Below are 19,505 nucleotides of genomic sequence, written 5' to 3' on the forward strand. Positions count from 1 at the left end.
AGAGGCTGCGCACACGCATAGATTTACTGCGCACAGACGTATTTCGATGTATTGTAACAATATCCTCGGTTAGCAGGTTGAGTTTGTTGTTGCCCCACCCATTACCCGGTTAGAACGCCAAAATTTCTTCATTGGTTTTTGCACAAATATTAGTCATTTTCAAAAAAGTGCGCACACATACTACAAAAAATTAGAGGGAACATTGCATACAAATATTTATTGAATTGTTGGCAATATGTGAAAGTCAGATAATGACGAAACACTCTTGATCTAAAAACCAAAAGATCTTTGAAACTTTTTACTGTGCACTATCTTGTTGATCGAGATTCAAGCGCGATGCAAATCACGAATCTCACGTCGCATGTCTGATGCAATTTGTTACTCATGGACTAACTTTTGAACCAACCGAAAATACTTCCTTCATGGCATTATGCGTATATATTTATAAACACAGACAGTTCATACGGAAATTTGCATCAAATTTTAGTCAGTGAAAAACATACCGTAAATAGTCTAAAGTCACATTATTAAAATCTGAATTTTGCGATATCATATCATATTAAAGTTCACCAGTCGTTAGCGATCAGCCGATTGTAGGGAAAATCACTGTGGGATACAGAGGCAATACGGGCCCAGCAGAGTTGCAATATTGACTGCTGACGGCCAACTTTTATGGATAAACGAATACCTACCCATGATAAATATTTGAAAGACTTTTACAACCCAACATCAAACACATGATATATATTGTATTGCACTGAAAGTTATAACATCACTACAACAACACAAAACAATAATGCACAGAAATATTTAATTGAACATTGGAGTTGGAAATCTTATAGAATAACAGAGCCAATGCTTAAATGATCAGTTGCTGGCGCTGGATAACATATAAAATGCCCTTCACCTTCAATTATGAATGCTCACATAATAGAAAATTCACAAAGAATTATTGAATTTATATCATCCACTGCTACTAAACAACTTATCAACATGATAGTGGCATATGATAAACGGAACTTCTGGGAGACATTCTTATATCATATATATGTAGTATAATATATCGTATGGTAATGTGAAGTAACAAGGACCACAAAAACAAAAAAAAGACTTATTACATTATAATCATTTTATTTCTGGCCCGCTCACCTTAAAGGTTGGTTCACATAACCATTAGTCAGTCACAATTATTTCCCTCCATGGAATGTTAAACTGGTTAGGTATTCATATTCCTAAGCCAGAGTGAGAATCATACAATAGGGCCTAATTTGCCATATGAATTACATAGTTCCCTCTGGTATAAAATAAAATCCTATCCCTTTCACCCATCTAGCATAGTTTAATAAGCAAGACATTGCTGTCTAATCGCATTAGCGAGTTTAACAACTTGTCGCTGCAGGGTTAATTTTTGAATACGACTTCCAATTGAATTTCCCAGTGCAAAATCTTCTTGCGGATCATGAGGTAAGATTCGGAGTTTGAGAGTTCCGTCAGCTCCGCAAGAGAACACTCGGTTTCCTGGTTGCGCGATTTGTACCTTCATGGTTCCAGAACCAAAGTTGCGGAAAATTGATGTCCTGGCATGTTCTCCACTTAGATTGTAAGTCAATAAGTGAGAATTAATGTCCCAAACCTTGATAAAAATGAGAAGATTTATTATAAATGAAGAACATAATATGAACCAGTAAAAGAACGTGGGCACCATAGACTGGACCAGCATTTCCTAACTGGGTAGGAATACTTCTGCAGGGAGGCATTTTGTTGTTTTGGAAAATGAAATATGACTAGAGGATGTGCTGTATTACTAATAAACTGTACAGAAGCCAGAGTACGACTAGCAAGTAACTCAGCTAAGGATCCTTAAAAATTGAAAAAATAAGTTCCAAAATCATTTGCTTTATAATTTCAAAAAGCAATTTTTTCATGACCATACCAAACAATTCATAAGTACATTTCATGTACAAGAAGACAATATAATTTATGAAAAAAGGCTTTAGACAATTGTTCTCACCCTTACGTCTCCAGATACCGATCCGGTAACAAAAAGTTTTTCATCCGGACTCAATCCAATGCATTTGATATGAGCTTCATGAGCAGCAAAACAGTGTAAAGGATCATCAGGACGACGCAAGTCAAAAACAGAAATTTTTCCATCCCTAGCACCAACCACCAGAGTGCGATGTTGAGCAGAGTAATTGACACATGTTGCACCCACGCCCTCATGAACCAGAAAATCTAATAAACATTGAACATAAGACAATTATCACACGTATATTTTGTAAGAATGAACATTATTGATATGCCAAAGCCTCCTAGTAAAAGTCGAATAAAAGGTGACTCCCATGTCAATGCCTACTGCAAAAACATGGATGTATGATTGTATTGACATAGCAATAGATGCTATTCTTACCTACACAGTGTAGATTATGATCATCTCATAGTACCCCATACTATGGTTTCAACTTTAAATATGATTACAATTTACCAATATAAATTATTTTTACAGAAGAGAGGAAACCCGCTAAGGAGACTGTCAATTGTTACATAAACATGAACTATAGTAGTAGAGGAAGCCAAAACTGATCAATGGCTATGTTTACCACCTATGATGCAAGAAGTCCAGCAATCCTCTCGCACTCAATTAACCTATGCAAACCAAACAGCTGTGATGTGGCAATCTTGTTTGTAATGCAGTACCATGCACACACCACCGAGAATTTCAACTAGGATGCTATAACCTTGCTTTGATCAAATCTGTATGACTCAGGTGTTTAATATGAATTACCACTCATTGAAATAAAAGTTCAGAATTACACCTTCAAACTTAAAAATAACATCAAAGCACTACTAAAATCATACCTTTCACCAACATTGCTCTAGGTGGCAGTAGAGTATCCCAAATAGCAACATTCCTATTATTATGTGATAAACCAGTTGTTGCTAATACACTTGTTGATGACATGAAACAACAATCTGTGGCATTTCTATCATGGCATTGATGATACTGAAAGAAGAAAACATTCAAAACAGAAATTCTTCTAATACATATATAGCCTGCAGAGTATAATTTAATTTGAATTAGTATATTCAGTACATTAATATGTACAAATTGTATTCAGAAATAGATCTTCTGTCTCTCTCGTGCATATACACCAAAAGTGGACATCATTTCAAATTAATAGCATAAATAAATTCCAACACATCTTGCAAAAATTGAGAAATGAACTGGTAAAACTCACCAAAAACGGTTTCTTAGGTGAACTAACTTGCCAAGATGCTAGATATCCATCTGCATCTACTGCTGCTATCTTGTTTCCCAGCGATGAAAAATGTAGATTAGTAACTCTGAAATTTCAAATTATTTTACTGTATGGCAAGATGCACAAGTTGATGAAATAGAAAGTATACCCATAATGCAATTCAAAACAAAATAGCAAGGAGTCGCAATAGCTGCATAATAAGAATCTGCTATGGCAGCGGTACCCAAATTATTTGTTTGTGCAACACTAAATTATCAGAGAAAAAACACACGGCACACTTGCACCGAAAAAATTGCTGCCGTTATGATTAAAACTCAATTTAGTGATCGTTAATGTGTACTTCATGCCTTTTGAAATTTGTAAACATGTATGCCTGAAGAATGAAGGTAATGTCAACTCTTCTTCCTCATCTCTGCATGATTTTCTTTTAAAATACTGAAAAAAATCCAACTATGTTCGCTAAACTCGGTTCAGAAGATAAATGAACAGCAGTTCGCAAAATTGCAGCAAGTAGTGTCTATCAATAGAAGCAACAATAGAAGCAGACACTTCGTAACAGAAAGTAAACGACATAGAAAAGTAAATTGCTGCGTGACCTCATTCAGGAACCGCTGCCCTATTGTTATGATTCAAAGCTATAAAATCAAAACTTACTTTGGAAACTGTCCTGTAGCTCTAAATAAAGATATTTGTTGTTGATGACCCCATTCCCACATTCTTATGCTTCCATCATGATGGCCAGTTAAATCTAGAGAGAAATGGTTGCAAAGAGTTAATATCTTACAATTGAGATAAAACAAACAACAAAGAAATACAAAATGCACAACTCACAGTATGGTAATGTAGGATGTGATGACATTCTTCGTACTCCAGAAAATGATCTTTTTAACAGCTGAAATAAAATAGAAACTAGGTTTGTGAGTGTATCGCAAGATGAGACTGAATATGTCAACAAATCATGAAGCAAGTCTCATATCAAAGCAGTTTGGCAATATGAAATTTTCTTCAATTTTTCCAAGTTCGACCATTGTCGAAACCAATACATGCTGTTTTAAAATTATTTACAAAATATACCAATGTACAAATTATGAACAAAGTGTGCTTGTGACATTCCTCAAAACATACACACTTTTTAAACGTTACTAAAAAACATCGATGGCAATTCCAAAAGTTCGCAGAAGTTTTCTCAAAAACCCAGCAATAAAAGTTTAGAATAACAGATTCTGGTGTTGAAAAGGATAGCAGCAATAGAGCACTTTAACAAGATCTTCAAATACTCAAAGATTGAAAGCATAGGTATAAGCATGCCCCAACAACACAAATTTTGCAAAACAATCCCTGCTGCCGCTGATGTTCAATAAAAGAGCTATTAACTGTTTATTATCACTTACAACAGAAGCTCCTTGTCCAGTTTGCGTAGAACCATTCCATGGTATTGAGGAAGGTGGAGCAGGTAACAACTGTTGTGATGTCGTTGGACTAACAAACATTGATTGTTTTCTTGAAACCATTAGAAAATCTTCTTCTTTATGGGAACTGAAATATTAGTATTTACTTGATAAGATTAAGTTGGAAAATTCTTAAAAAATTGATATAGCTAACCCTGGTTTGAGCCTAACCAATTACTATATTTACATTGGTAATTTGATATAGTTGTAGCCCAGGGGCGGACACCCGGGGGGGGCGAGGGGGGGCGGTCGCCCCCCCAATAATTTCGTAAAAAATTTAATACATGTTGTTTCCGCCTTACAAAATTATCATTTCCGAAGAGTGCGATAGTCAAGAGCAATTAAACGGTTAATAGTTAGCAATATTATAACTGTTTTCTTACAATAATGTGGACCAGAGCGCCTTCGGAGCACCTCACATTTTCGTGAAACATGCGCGTCCGCATGGGTAATACTCCGTCTTCAAACGCACCGCCGACCACGCCCCACGGTCTTGCACAACTAATTCATTTTTGTACAATTAAATATGATTTTCTCATTGTCAAAATCTTTCAATAGTGTTATTGTTCGCACTTGCGAGAGAAGTGAAAGAGACAAACTGTGTTTCATTACAACAATCAATTATTATCGCTAAAAAATTAACTAGATCTAAAGTTAATATAAACAATTTTCACCGCTGGACGTATCTTTTCTCGTTATGGATTTTGTGCAAGGCCCAGCATAATTTGCGGGCAAAGATCAAAGCATTTACTATGTCGAAAAGTTGAAAAGCGGCAATATAAAATACTAAAAATAAAAACTGTAAATAATATAAGTTTTGTTGAGGCCCGCGACAGTCTAAAAACGCTTTTCTAGGCATCGAAAATCGCAAAATTTCGTGTGCTTACGGCACAAATTATGTTTGCTTGACCCTTAAAAACATTTCGTTACTAAATTCGAAACACGGTCAATTGTGAGCGGGATTTGCCTTTTTATCCATTACTTTTAAATTGACGTCGAAAATTTTCGTGTTAACAAACAAAGCTGAGAACGCGACTTTTCCCCGGTTTTTGATGATATATAAGATAAAGTATATTCGATCACTTTTTGTATTTATTTATGTATTTTTATTGTACTGAAATAACTTTTACTACGTGAGAATTGACAGAAAATTTACGGATTTTTCGAAAGGGGTTATCTTTAAAAATGTGTGACAAGTACATCTCAAATTTATCGAATTCGCAAAATAGCAAAAATACGGATCAAAACAATATATAAACAGGCAGTTTACCACACATTTTTATGCTCGCGGATTACCGTCGTGTTTTAAGATGGCTTTTGTTTTGTCGACTCAACCGCAGTTTAAATTGAAGACAATTAAATTAATAAATCAAGACATTTTGAATATGCCCGTATCGGTCTTTGATTGATTACTTTGCACAAGTGAAAAATCATTTTTCGTTGATAAAGTCTGCTCTTTTAACAAGTGGCATAATCGCGGCGACTGTTCCGCGTGGATTTCGAGGCGATGAATTTGTATTTTTGATTTACTAGTATACTTTATAATTATTTTCATTGTATAAATTAAAATTGTACTATATGGGATTTTATATCAGATATCGAGATTTTTGTAACGGCGATAACGAGTTCGGAAGATTGCAAAAATAGGTATAAAAATTAAATACATCAGGCAGCTTATCTCATATTTTTATGTCCACATATCGCCGTGGTACTTTAGTTTAGTAATATTTTTTTTTGACGTAAGAAGTCGCAACCGCGAGTTCCGTTGCACATTATTAAATTAATATATAAGGACATTTTAGAATCTCGTGGCTGTCATGGATCGACAGAAAAATCATTATACGCTTAAATAGGCGGCTCTTTTAACGAGCGCATAATCGCGGTGCTTGTTGCAGACGGCAATGGGAAGTTCCGACTTTGACCCCCTCCGCCTTTTTTTAAATCCTGGCCTCGCGCCTGAACTTGTGCCTGTTTATTTTCGTATAAAATTATAAATAAAAACCCTGCAAAGTCGAATCCTGAATGTTATTTCGAGTTCAAATGATGATTTAATAAATCGGCAATAATGGCAATTCTACTAGTCAAATGATAATTCCTTGGTAAAATTTAGGAAAAAAATTCGCACAATAGCTTGTTACCTTGTTTTGGATTTCTAATTTTACGAAACGGCGTTAGTGCGCTTTATGCAGAACTAGCAATTGAAACAATAACCTAATAAGACTCCTCAAATATGTTATTTTCTGTTTGTTAGCAAGAGCCGTGGGCTAATTCTCGCGGAATTCAAGAAATTGGTTCAGTGACGCGCAAGTTCCGTGTCCGATCAAAGCAGCCTAGGTACTCGATATATGAGTAGCAAAATGACATGCTAATACTTAGAGAATGACATCGACAGGTTATTGTTACGTGACGATACACGGCGCGGTGTTTTTCGGTAGGCGATCCAAGTTCGCCCCCCCAAAATTATGGAAAGTGTCCGCCCCTGTAATGTAGCCTGTTTAAAAAGGACAATGACAGATTGTTCAACAAGTTTAAATGTTTAATACGACTCATTAGGAATACGCTCGTCAGTGCATCTCTGGTAAATTTGCAAGTTCAAATCCTGTGAGGGATAATTATGTGCCAGAAGATTATTGGACTCCTCGCCATCGTAGTGTGGTTTACATAACTACAGGACAATTATGGTTTACTCCACCCTCAAGTCCTTGCATCCAAGTCCATGAAACAAATAACTGGCTGAACTAATCCTATACCCGATATGGTCTGGTAACCAGACAGGAGTCGTGGTTTGCCATATCACTAAGCTGTTTTATCAGCTTTCCTCTCCTTCAGGATAAATATGTAAATCCTATCCTTTCATTGAGTCCTTCACTTCAAACAAGGATCACTAATACTATTCACTAATATGTAACTATCATTGGCCTTGCTTAGCCAATATATCATGTTATGGGGGATGCCCCAACTATCAGGCCACCATGTCCAAAAACAAACTAAAGCAAACTTGATTATGGTAATCTGATAATTTTACCCATTGGTCACCAATCTTTTTACAAAATCCAGAGCTGCCATTGTAATTGGTAACAATAATCAGCATACAATGTAAACCTTTGCTAAACGATGAATAATATCTGAAAAATTCTTACATTGGTTTCTGTACATCCTCTAGACTAGTTGATATATCTTCTTCCACCCATGACCATGTATCAGAAGCAAGTAATGTTGATATATCCAGTTCTTGAACATCACGATTTGTTGCCAGAACAACACAATTTGGATTAGCCTGTCATAATGCATTGAGAATGCATATTTAAAATTTACTGATATTTATTAGAAAACAATTACTATTTCTATAAAGCTGTGTTGGAATAAGGTCAAAAAGTTACAGAACATTTGAACAATATTTTCAAAACTGTTAATCTATTGCTGGGCCGTCCTGTATAATATGCAGACAAAAAGGTTTGAATGTAAAATAGTTTTTCAAGTTAAAGATAAAGCTATTGTATATCATATTCTAATGAAAAACTATCTAATTAGAAAAAAAAGCTCGTGTTTCAAGTGACTTACTGTTAAGATCGATTTTGAGCAAAAGAATGCAGTGAAATACCACAAAAAAACAACAGAAAATACAAATTTTTCCCGCTTAGTTTCCGAAATATGAATATAATATCAGCACAAACTAACGTTATCTATCTTAAATTGCAATGACGTCTGTCGTCCAGATACAAAAATTCAGTTGCATTGAGTTAATGGTTGTTTATAGCCTTGACTAAAGAGAACATCACAGAAAAATTGTTATTAAAACTTACATTATTGATGCAGAACGAGCTTATAATTTCTGTTTCCTTGTGTAATATCTTGACTTTACCGACACCTCTGTCTGTCGAGCCCTATAATATGTAGATACAAAGTAAATAACTAGTAAGCATTGCTAAATATATTAGCTGGTTGCATGACATTTAACAGTAAAACTTCCCCAATATTTTTAACGATTCCACTGATAACTGTCACTGAACCCAGATAACAATACAACTCATCTATACTACTTATTGAGATTAATGCAAATGCGGGAAGATACAAACAACGTGTGAATCTACAGTGATTTTGTTGTTGCGTGATTTTGATATTTTAAGTCCTTTTGTGGGCAGTGAAATTTAAAAACAATGCAAATGCACATAATTAATTTGCTCTTCATGTAAATATGTACCATATAAATCTACCACAAAGGCATAGTTTTTAGTAGTTAAAAAAAACAAAAATAAAGCTAAATAATATTGAATCACCAACAGCATCTGATTAAAATAAATTTGATTTTGTTGAAACAAAATGACTTGAAATAGCTGAAAAAAATGTTGTTTTATTTACAATAATTTTGAACTGTGAATTTTGAACTGGAATCTTTCTAATTGGACATCGCCTCAATTTTTTATACCCTGGGTGAGATATCAAAAAATTATATTTCCATCCCTATTTGTGATACTGGTAATTTTCACAAGCTCGTAAAATATGCCAAGTTTTGCTCTAGAATCACAAATTCATTGTAAAAATGGCTAATTTTACTGAAAAGCAGGAATTTTGAATAGGTTGTTTTTTTAATAAAATATATGAAATCACTTTAAAAATTCCTTCCTAAACTATCTATATTTTAAAATTTTAGTGATGCAACTTATCACAAAACTGTACGACAAAAACAGAAATTCTTTCTGTTCAAAACAAACTTCTTTCATTAACGTGAACCTACCAGTTTGTGTTTTTGATCTCCAAAACGAAATTGTTGATTGCTGTTATCAGCACCAGGAGACATAACAGCAATAGTGGCTCGACGAGCCCCTAGTTTTTTAGTGGACGCAGGTGACGGTAGATCAGCCTATGTTGCAAGCAAGACAACAAAAACAAACACGAAACAACATAAATACAACAAAAATGCAACAAAAAATTTACAATTTAACTGTGATTTACAAGTAATTGAATCAGGGTTTCATGCAAATTACATAGGCCTACATTCCTGTGCTGTGAGTTATGTATAAAGATCTCAGAGTCAAAAGATAAATCATTTTTATTCGTTTTATGTTGTCTCTCCAAACAAGGCATTGTATAAGCATCTTCTGAGCGATAGGAATTTACTATTTTGGGAGACAATTTGTGGAATATATTTTAATTTTATTTATGAATGTATGTTTCTATTCAATTCAGTGTTTCGGAATCTTCAAAAGAAAACTGTTATTTAAAACAAAATTCATTACATATATAATTACATGATAACTAAAAGAGATAATTTTGAATAATTTGAATATCAATAATATCCAGGAAATAATGCAGTTTGATTATAAAATATCATGATAATAATTGATTTAGAAAAATGAAAGAATAATCATTAAACAAATTAATTAGTCAATCAAGTTAACATACTAAACTATATTAAAACCATGCTAATTAATGAACTGGTAAAACCAATCAATTTAACCAATGCTACCATGCTTATACCATATTAGCAAAAATACCAGAATTAAGGATTTTTGAAGATGAAAATACCAAAATAACTACCATTAACTAAATTTAGCTTGGTTCTAAGTTTGGGGTTGGTTAGTTTAAAACGAAATGGTACACTGGTAAAAATACCAAATCTGGTTGGTACCTACCTTTTGTTGATTGGTATGAATTGGTGAACCAAGATTTGTATTTACTGTGTCTCTTCGTTCCAAATGTTTTGGATGTTTCTTTGTCTATTATATGTATGTTGTTGTTTGTTGTATATGTGAAATTGGATCACACATAACCAAGCACATGTATGGTTCATATACTTGTTTTATGTGAAATTAAATCCAAGGTCACATATCCAACAAGAATGATTTAAGCATGCAACATTGCTGGCTAGTAAAGAACATGCAATGCAAATGGCAAAATGATTTACAGCTGATAGTTAGTAAAAATAGTTAGCATCAACATTTTGGCCGAATTGTAAGTTTTAATGAAGGAAGATTGGATCAATGCTCATGAAGCTATTAATAGTTGAACAGTGAAAATTATTTTATCTTTCATTGCCTCAAATGTTAAAATTTAGATATTTTATTTATTACAATCATTTAATAAATTTCTGTTACAAGATTTACGGTGCTCCTAATGTGATTGCACGTCGGCTAAAAAAATTGCAAATTCTTTATCAAATCAGCCATGTAGTTGCTTTCATGTATTTACATGACTAAAATACACATCCACACTATATGTGAAATTTTGCTCAATTACTCGTTACAATACACGTATGTGCAATTTTGCCCAATTACCATTTACAACACACATACTCATATTATGTGAAATTTTGCCTAATTACCAGATACATACTCATTATATGTGAAGTTTTGCTTAATTACCAGATACATACTCACAATATGTGAAATTTTGCCAATTACCAGATATACCACACATAATCAAAATATGTGAAATTTTGCCCTAATTATTCAGTATTGCACACACAATCAAGATTGTAAATATTAGCCTTAATAGTATTTTTCCACATAGCAGGCACACAATCAAAAAATGTGTTCATTATCACACAAAAAATGGACAATTTAGTTTAAATTTTGATTTAATCAGCTAATATTGCACACATATCGTTAAGACACACACTCACACAGACATTATGTGAATTTTATTGTTATTGAACATTAACACATAACTAATCAACTTCATTTTACTACATTGCTAAGCAACTACAAACAGACCGCCAATTCCAAGACACATCCATGCTAAAATTAGCACATAAAAAAACATTCAAAACATACCTCCACAGGTACTTTTTTCTTGAAAATGTACCGGATGAAAAGATCTTGTAAATTTTCTTTGCGAACCAAGCAATGCCAGAGACGTCTTGCACCCAGAACATCAATGGATGAACCACTGAATAGAACAGAATTTATAGAAAATGAAAGGAATACCATGAGAGAAATAATCAAAACATGAAAACGAACAGGGTTCTGTTACCAGAAAACTACACTAACTATTGATTAATGAAAAAAAAAGTTTCAAAACAATTATAGTTTGATTCATGTCCAAAAGGTTACTAATTTTCAAAACAACGAAAATTTTTATTTTTTATGTGGGAGCAGTGGCCTAGTGAAGAGTTTAGTTTCTCAACCTATGGGTCACGACCCAAAACTGGGTCGCCTGAAAAACTTCTTGGGTCATCTGTTTTTTTGACAATAATATATTTAGTAAATTTTTTTGTTTATTTTATATTTGGTATTGCTCAATCGTAATTTTGTACGTGGAAAATATCACAGCATAAAAAGGATACAGCATCTGTTTTGTCCAAGACTCTAAGTGAACCCATGCCAGGATTTCAAAAACCCGCTGATGGCAAACAAAAGCAACTCACTAACAAGCAGTTATTTCTGTTGAAATAACTAGAATGTAAAAATGACTGTTTTGTAGTTGCCATTTAATTTTGCGGTCATAAAAGATTAAAAGCACTACATACCGATCAGTATGGAAGAATATCCTTGCGTCACAGGATTTTACAAAATGAATTTTTTTTTAAATTTGAGTCGCTTGAAAAAAGGTTGGTAACCACTGACCTTGTGGTCAAAAAGCTACAAATATGATGGCCTTGCAAGTTAAAATCTCGTAAATCGGAAAAATTCCGTCCAATCATTATATATTGGCTCCTTAGTTAGCCGTAGCTGCTTGTACAGGGACTTATTCAGAGCAAAAAGCAAACAGTCTTTCAATGGCTTAATATTAAATAGTTTTTTTACCTGAATGGAGTATTATTTGGGTCCAACATAGCCTGGTGTTTAAGAATTGCTGGTCTTCCACGTAATGATGTACCGACATCTTGAATTCCTTTTATATAATCATCTGGAGGATTTGTGAAAGATTCTAATTCTTTAGCAAGAGAAATTTGCCAGTGTCCAAGTAATCTGAAATATGGGAATAATAGATGTTTCCCCAAGCATTGATTTCCTTGGTTAATTTTCGCAGCGATTACAAATCAACAATAAGTCAACAATGACGTAACAATTGCAATTTATGCCATCGCTCAGACAAATATTCAAGCGTGGTCGTAAATATTGCCTCTTTTTGGTAGTTTGCATGCTATTTGTCAGTATTTAGTTGTGTTTCGAGAAAATAGTTGTAAACCAAATAACTAAATTGTCATTTTGTCTTCCAAGTCCCTTTGGTTTAGTTGAAATAATCAAAATAGACTACGATACACTAGCCATAAATTAGCTATGCCTATCAGTACCTGTAAGCAGCACATGGTTTAATGTTTTGAATAAAATTGATAGTTTTGAACATGTGAGCATGTTAATATGCATATTCAAAGTTTTGATATTTTGCGTTCTGTATCACAATCAATTTCAATTTGTCTAAATATGTTTAAGTCGTGTTGTACTCCCTTGGTGTCTCCCAGAAAACCAAATCTTGAACGCAAAAAGTTTGGCATATGCAAGTTTTTTAATTGTAGTTTGCGAATGCTTTTTTAGTTTCTACCTCAGATTTCGACTTTGGTTACTATGATTTAAAATTCAGATTCTGAACGCTACAAAATTTCTACTTTAGCAATTAAATATACCTTTGCCTTATTTCAATACTGCTAAATTCAAGTCATCGACACAGCTAGAGATGAACTCAAATTACTATTTATAAGTATTTGAAGTGACTTCAGCTATCTAAATGAAATGATTCCTTCCTCTACTCAGATGACGCTTGACTCATGGCTTAGCATTTAGACACTTCTATCAAACACTTGAGAGTTTAGTGTATTCAGTGCACATATCGAACGAATCATAAATTTTTTCATCAGACTTATAACAGCAATGTAAGTATATTAGTTTTAATAATTAATGAAATAATTAACAAATTCTAGCTATTAAACAAACTCTACTTACTGCATAACATTGTTTAACATAGGAGATGAAATTCCAAGTTCTGAAAGTTCTAATCCAGTCGTTGGTAAAAACGATTTCAAGTTTTGTAAAACAGATCTTACTACGGTCAATCTGAGAATATGCCAACTATAAGAATTTGGATTCCCATGTTCCGTTACTGAAATAAACAAATATAACTGTGATTTTGATCATTAAATTTACAGTATTTTCGACTAATATTGGTTCGTTAGTTAACCAATGTATAACAAAATTTCATGATCACAAATTAAAAAATGTTAATCTAGCAATAAACATGGAAATGCCTCCCATGATTTTTATATAAATTATCAGGGGTGTAGCCAGCGGGGGGTTACGGTGATCATAACACCCCATTTCGAAAAAAATTTTGATGCAAAATTTCTATATTTTACTCAAAAGTAACAGCACCGTTTTAGCACATTGCGGTTTCATAATTCTGGCTGTGCTCCTGTATATAATATATGTCTAATATTGTAAATGTCTTTCCATATGTTCCTACCTACAGACAAAATTTAAACTTATAACATCTAGCAAGGACTATTTCTAATTGAAGAAAAACAGAAAATGTACTCTGGGGAAAAGAAACCAACCAAATTGTTTTATCTTTTATTAGTCTACGTGAGCCGAGCGCGCATGAGCCAAAAGTCTGTAATCTCTCTGAACAAGACATTATACAAGATATCAGTAGTTGAATGAGAAAAAATCTGACCTTTGACTTCTGTTTTCAATTCACCAAATTCATCTTCATCATCAGTTATACTGATACTATCATTATCATCATCATCATTATCACTGTCAGATTCAAAGCTTATATCTTCAGCACCAGAGAACGTTATCAGTGGTTTAGAAAGAAACCAATCCCATAATGTGGTTTCAGGAGCAACAAATTTCTCCCTAAAGACAAATGTTGTTTTGTTATTGGACACAAAGTGGACATATGAATCATTTTGTTGTTATTATGTTGTTGTTGTGGAAAAATGTTTTTTTATCTTCAACTACGGGACCAATTGGCTTGAAATTTTTCAGTGGTTAAAGCTTGTTGTTGTTGCTAGGAGGTCATTACTCTTATTTATTTCAAAAATATCTGTGAGCTTTATGGAATTCGTTAATCACTTCCAAGTTTTGTATGATGACATCGTCAAAATTAAAAATTGTGTGCTGTGGTTTGTGATCATATCTCAGTGATCAGGTGGTCAGACTACCGATACTGTTAAAGATTTGATACTACTTAGTCTTGGCCTTAGTGTCCATATATTTGAGCATAGCTCTCTTGTTCGATAGTCCTAATATCCAAAGTGTAAATTTAAAGATAAGTCCTATATATCTGAAACTTAAAACATGGAGCAAAACTATGGCATCGCACCAGAGTGACCATATATCCAGGTGTTTTATTGAGATATTGAGTACACAATTAAAAATACAGCATTCCAGAAAGATGGTAGAATGAAATTCACACTCAAGTGAAAAAGCTGCGATTGTTTGCCCTCATCGAAGTATTGAAATCGTGGCATGGCTTTACTTGAAAAATAAATGAAAGTTTTTAGGCTGTGATACTTTCCATATATACGATTACTATTGAGCAACACTTAAATAAAATTAGTAACTTTTAGATTATTGTTGATAAAAAACAAGCGACTCATGAAAATTTTTTTAGGCGACCCAGTTTTGGGGTTGCGACCCATAGGTTGGGAAACACTGAATTAGACCCTGGGTGAGATGTGGGTGTGTAACCTGTGATGTCATCATAGTTACGTAATAGTGGATACTTGTTCGCAGCCTTTTTCAGAGTGGAGATGTAAAAATATCATATAAAAAAGATTGCGCACAAAAATGAATAAAACATTGTGATTATTACCTGTAAGAAGTTGCATCATTGCTATGAAAACTCTCAGAGAAACTTCCTTTTCTTTCCAAAGAATAAGATAAAACTTTTCGATTTAATTTATCTCGCACTTTGCTGCCATCAATAGCACGATTTGGTGATCCGACTAAAATAAGTTATGTTTATAGGTTGATATTAATAGCAATAAACATAAGAAGGAAAAATATACAAGAAAGCGTAGAATAAATCAGCCTTTTTTGGTGTGCATGACGCCACCATAATCCTTCTCTCAGAAGATCTTGGTATTTAGATTGTCTGTAATTTTGTTCATAAATGAATCTATCTTATTTTTGAGCTTGGGCATGTAATAATTCTGCTATGCATAAAAAATTGAAAATACTGTATACCTGTGTGTTATTTTGTTAATGAGTTGTGATATTTTTTTACAATGAAACATTGTTCAGATATGTGCTTGAAATATTAAATGGAGTGTATTAATTAAAAAAGAGATTTCAAGAATTCTGATAGCCATGACATCATTGGATAAGTAAACAATAAAACCTAATTTTTTGTTTTTCTAAAAATTATGTAATTTATTATTCCAAGCCATAACGGCTATATAAATAATAAGCAATGAGATATTGGAGTTAAACAAAAAAATTACCGTAATATTGAAAAAAAATTAAAAAAGCGATAAAGAAGGTTTGACAAAACAAAACATAAATACAAAGCAAAGATAAAAATAACAAAAAATGGTAAAAAATTAAATGAACTAAAATTAACTGAATGTTAGCGCTAGCGGAATACTAAAAAACTGCTTTGTTGGAAAAAAGCAAAGTATAAATTAAAAAATTAAATGAGGATGAATGTTAATTAAATTGATGATTGTACATAAATCTACATATACTTACTATGTTCACGACTATAAGAACGTCGGACAATCTGTCCTATATTATTTAATAAAAATAAATATAAAAATTTAAACTTTAAACGAAAATTTAAACTTTGTCATTCAGTTAGTTTAAATCAGCTACAAATAAAAAAAATGTCAATTAATTGTCAATTAATAAAGCAAGTCTATTTTAACATTTTTCAGTATTTTTTAGAAGTTAATAGGTTATATATTTCGTCTATGATTATTTTATTAGCAATTTTAAGGTATTGTTAACAAATTCCAACATATTACCTGATATTGGTTTTGTATATTTCACAATAACTCTTGCACCTCCACCAAATACTGCATTCCATGTTTTTTCAGAGATTGAATTGCTCACAAGTCTGAAAATAATAACAGGAAAGCCCATGAGAGGGTTAATCATATGGCAAAGCACGACCTCTCGTCCGGTTACCAGTCCATGTCGGGTATGGAATTAGTTAGCCAGTTAATGAAAATGGTTAATTTAAACAGTTGCATATAAATACATAAAAGCTGAGTACCTGTACAATAACAACGAGTTACAAGTCTGCAATCCATGAACCAATAAACTGATATACACAGCCACCAAAGATTCACATAAGAGTACAATCAATTTTGGACGGCTGTCTGATTCCGAACTTAACAATGCCTTCAGAGATACAACACCTGTAACATAGATTATAAAGATAAAACAGGGTGACCCAATAAAACAGAACAACTCATGTCATTTGAAACATATATTCCATGGAGAACATTTGTGTGAAACGGTTCCATTACATTTGAACCCACGTACATTTGAACCCATGACAATTACACCTGTATGCTATTGCACCTATGGAATTTTTTTTGTTTCACGGATAGTTAAACCCATACTAACCCTAACCCATGGGTTTTAGCACCCGCATATAGATTGAACCCGTGGATATACGCATGGGTTCAAATGTTCGGTCACCGTGTGAAACGTCCTAGATCAGGGTTTTCCAAACTGTTGTCCGCATTTCATTTCGTGCCTTGCTCTTGCACAACAGGTTTTGTTAGAAATTTCTTACAACTACATATAAAATTTGTTTAAAATATTCAAACCATAAATTGTTATATAATATTATATTTTTTCATTTCTGGTTCAACAATGCCAGCCGCCATGATATGGGCTTTTGAAAAAATTATGTACTTTTCTCAATGCAACCCTTTGAAAAAACATATTTTCTTCCAAAAACCTTCTCTCTCGTGGATTATACCCATCTCATACCAAAACAAATTTGTTGGCATTATTCAACAAAATTTGGGCCAATATAAGCCATGGACCCCAGTAAGCCCAGAGAATATTTGCGGAGAAGTAGGAAGAATAGCATTCCTATGAAATCTTCTACTGTTATTACTGAAAATATGATAGTTGTTGGTCATGCAAATAAAAAAAATTTTTTTTGTTTCAATAACAATAGGTTCCATTTGTGTCAAACAAAGCACGTTACCTGGCCATTGTGATGGTTGAGTACCAGGTGGTACATATTTTTGTTCGAATCCACTGCCCACAGATCCAGGTAGATGCAGGGTATCTGGTATGTGCGTTCTGTCATTATCAAGTAAACGGGCCCTGACAAATAAAAGATATTTTTTATTTGTTGCTTCGCTGTATTTGTGCAACATCACTCTATACATTAAAAGGAATTAGAACATTGAAATAATTTCTAACGCATAGAAATTGTAATTTTGTTACACTTTGGATGAATTGGTTAACTCAGGCTGACTGTTTTGACCAAATAGGCAGAAGATACTAGTATGAATAGGACTTATCAAGCAACAACATATTGAACCCAGAACATTTGAATACATTTTCACAGTCGGTTCTAGCCCCAACTTGACAAAAATATTTGACCCCCGATTCCAGATTAACAGAAATTTAAGAAGAAATCTTCGTTGGAGAACCAAATTTTGATACAAAATTGCAACATTCACAAGGATACACATACTAATGCATTCATTTTCTTACAGCAAATACATAACAGGTAGCTCATTCATGATACGAAAAAACGAATAATGCAATATGGTTACTGTCGACTACGAAGAAATGGACGTCGATTAGTGAATATTTGAAATAGGAAAGATACTCTCATAAGGAGTTATGCCCAATGGGAGGTGAGCGACACGCAATTTTTAGCTGTTTAAACACGAGGACACCTTATAGAGTCGTGAATTGCACCCTTGACGAAATTTTTTATTCCAGCGTAAGTGATTTACAAACAATGAATACGGTTCGTCAATTCCTCGCATATAAGGAGAGTTTGAACTCGAAAAAACAGGTGCCAAACTGAGGGGGTCGGCTTATACACACATAACTCTGATCACACTAAATACTCAAATTATACGCACATACCTCTGATCGAACTAAAAATTCGGAATATAAGCACAAAACTCTGATCACACTAATTCTTTGTGATAGAGCGTGTTACGATTTATAGAGTCAGCTGATGTGCAATTTTTAATAAATTTACCATTTTGCGGTCGTTTTTAGGGGGTCGGCTTATATGCGAGAATATACTGAAATGATAAAGAACATAAAAACACCTACCTGTATGTCTTCGAATTAGTATCACAAAGACTTTGATAAATACATGAAGACAGAGATTCTGCTTGTCTGCATAAGACAACGGTAGCTGACTGGGTTGCTGTCCATGTGTTATAAGGTGGTGGATAAGTGAAATTGAGTAAGTTGGCTAAAATATCTTGTGCCATATGTGACAATCTGGCTGTGGGTTCAGCTACAACGGTACGACATGCCACAACACTGGATGATAGAAGGGGTATGGACGTGGGGTTGGGAACGGGTGACGAAAGCTGTTGGGGTGTTCGTTCTTGTAGTGATTCCTGAAATATAGATGAAATAAAAAGTTTTTTCCGAAATTGTCACATATTTCGGCCACAAAACGAAAAAATATGCTTTGGTATATTTGGCCTCCTGTTCGATTACCAGTCCATGTCAGGTACAGGATTAGTTATCCAGTTGTTTGTTTTGGATGCCTAGACGTGATAGTGGAGGAAGCTGTAACCAACCAGCGTGAACAGCCCAGCAATCATCTCGCAAATAATTTTTCCCTACAGGATTCAAACCAGTGAACCCATGCAGGGTAATCAGAGATGCGCTGGCAAGCGTATTGCCCT

At 33.7% G+C, this 19,505-nt stretch overlaps 1 protein-coding gene across 6 annotated transcripts in view; it reads right to left on the reverse strand.

The window, feature by feature from the left end:
• Positions 1 to 734: 734 nt before the first annotated feature.
• Positions 735 to 19,505, reverse strand: part of LOC120329225 (dmX-like protein 1) — a 51,196-nt gene continuing 32,425 nt past the window's right edge. For 2 of the 6 annotated variants that reach the window (XM_078118879.1, XM_078118884.1), the window contains 21 exons: positions 18,916 to 19,211; positions 17,819 to 17,940; positions 16,868 to 17,012; positions 16,617 to 16,708; positions 16,342 to 16,377; positions 15,464 to 15,596; positions 14,318 to 14,502; positions 13,591 to 13,747; positions 12,454 to 12,618; positions 11,482 to 11,596; positions 10,342 to 10,425; positions 9,444 to 9,569; positions 8,512 to 8,592; positions 7,849 to 7,985; positions 4,652 to 4,796; positions 4,092 to 4,152; positions 3,915 to 4,008; positions 3,240 to 3,345; positions 2,860 to 3,004; positions 2,012 to 2,235; positions 735 to 1,633 (listed from right to left, as the gene is read on the reverse strand). In XM_078118879.1, coding sequence (XP_077975005.1) covers positions 1,340 to 1,633; positions 2,012 to 2,235; positions 2,860 to 3,004; positions 3,240 to 3,345; positions 3,915 to 4,008; positions 4,092 to 4,152; positions 4,652 to 4,796; positions 7,849 to 7,985; positions 8,512 to 8,592; positions 9,444 to 9,569; positions 10,342 to 10,425; positions 11,482 to 11,596; positions 12,454 to 12,618; positions 13,591 to 13,747; positions 14,318 to 14,502; positions 15,464 to 15,596; positions 16,342 to 16,377; positions 16,617 to 16,708; positions 16,868 to 17,012; positions 17,819 to 17,940; positions 18,916 to 19,211 — 2,943 coding nt within the window. In that variant the 3' untranslated portion in view covers positions 735 to 1,339. The remainder of the gene's footprint in view (positions 1,634 to 2,011; positions 2,236 to 2,859; positions 3,005 to 3,239; positions 3,346 to 3,914; positions 4,009 to 4,091; positions 4,153 to 4,651; positions 4,797 to 7,848; positions 7,986 to 8,511; positions 8,593 to 9,443; positions 9,570 to 10,341; positions 10,426 to 11,481; positions 11,597 to 12,453; positions 12,619 to 13,590; positions 13,748 to 14,317; positions 14,503 to 15,463; positions 15,597 to 16,341; positions 16,378 to 16,616; positions 16,709 to 16,867; positions 17,013 to 17,818; positions 17,941 to 18,915; positions 19,212 to 19,505) is intronic. The other 4 variants (XM_078118880.1, XM_078118881.1, XM_078118882.1 and 1 more) reach the window with 4 other exon arrangements.

Source organism: Styela clava, chromosome 12 (assembly GCF_964204865.1).
Source record: "Styela clava chromosome 12, kaStyClav1.hap1.2, whole genome shotgun sequence".
NCBI lineage: Eukaryota > Metazoa > Chordata > Ascidiacea > Stolidobranchia > Styelidae > Styela > Styela clava.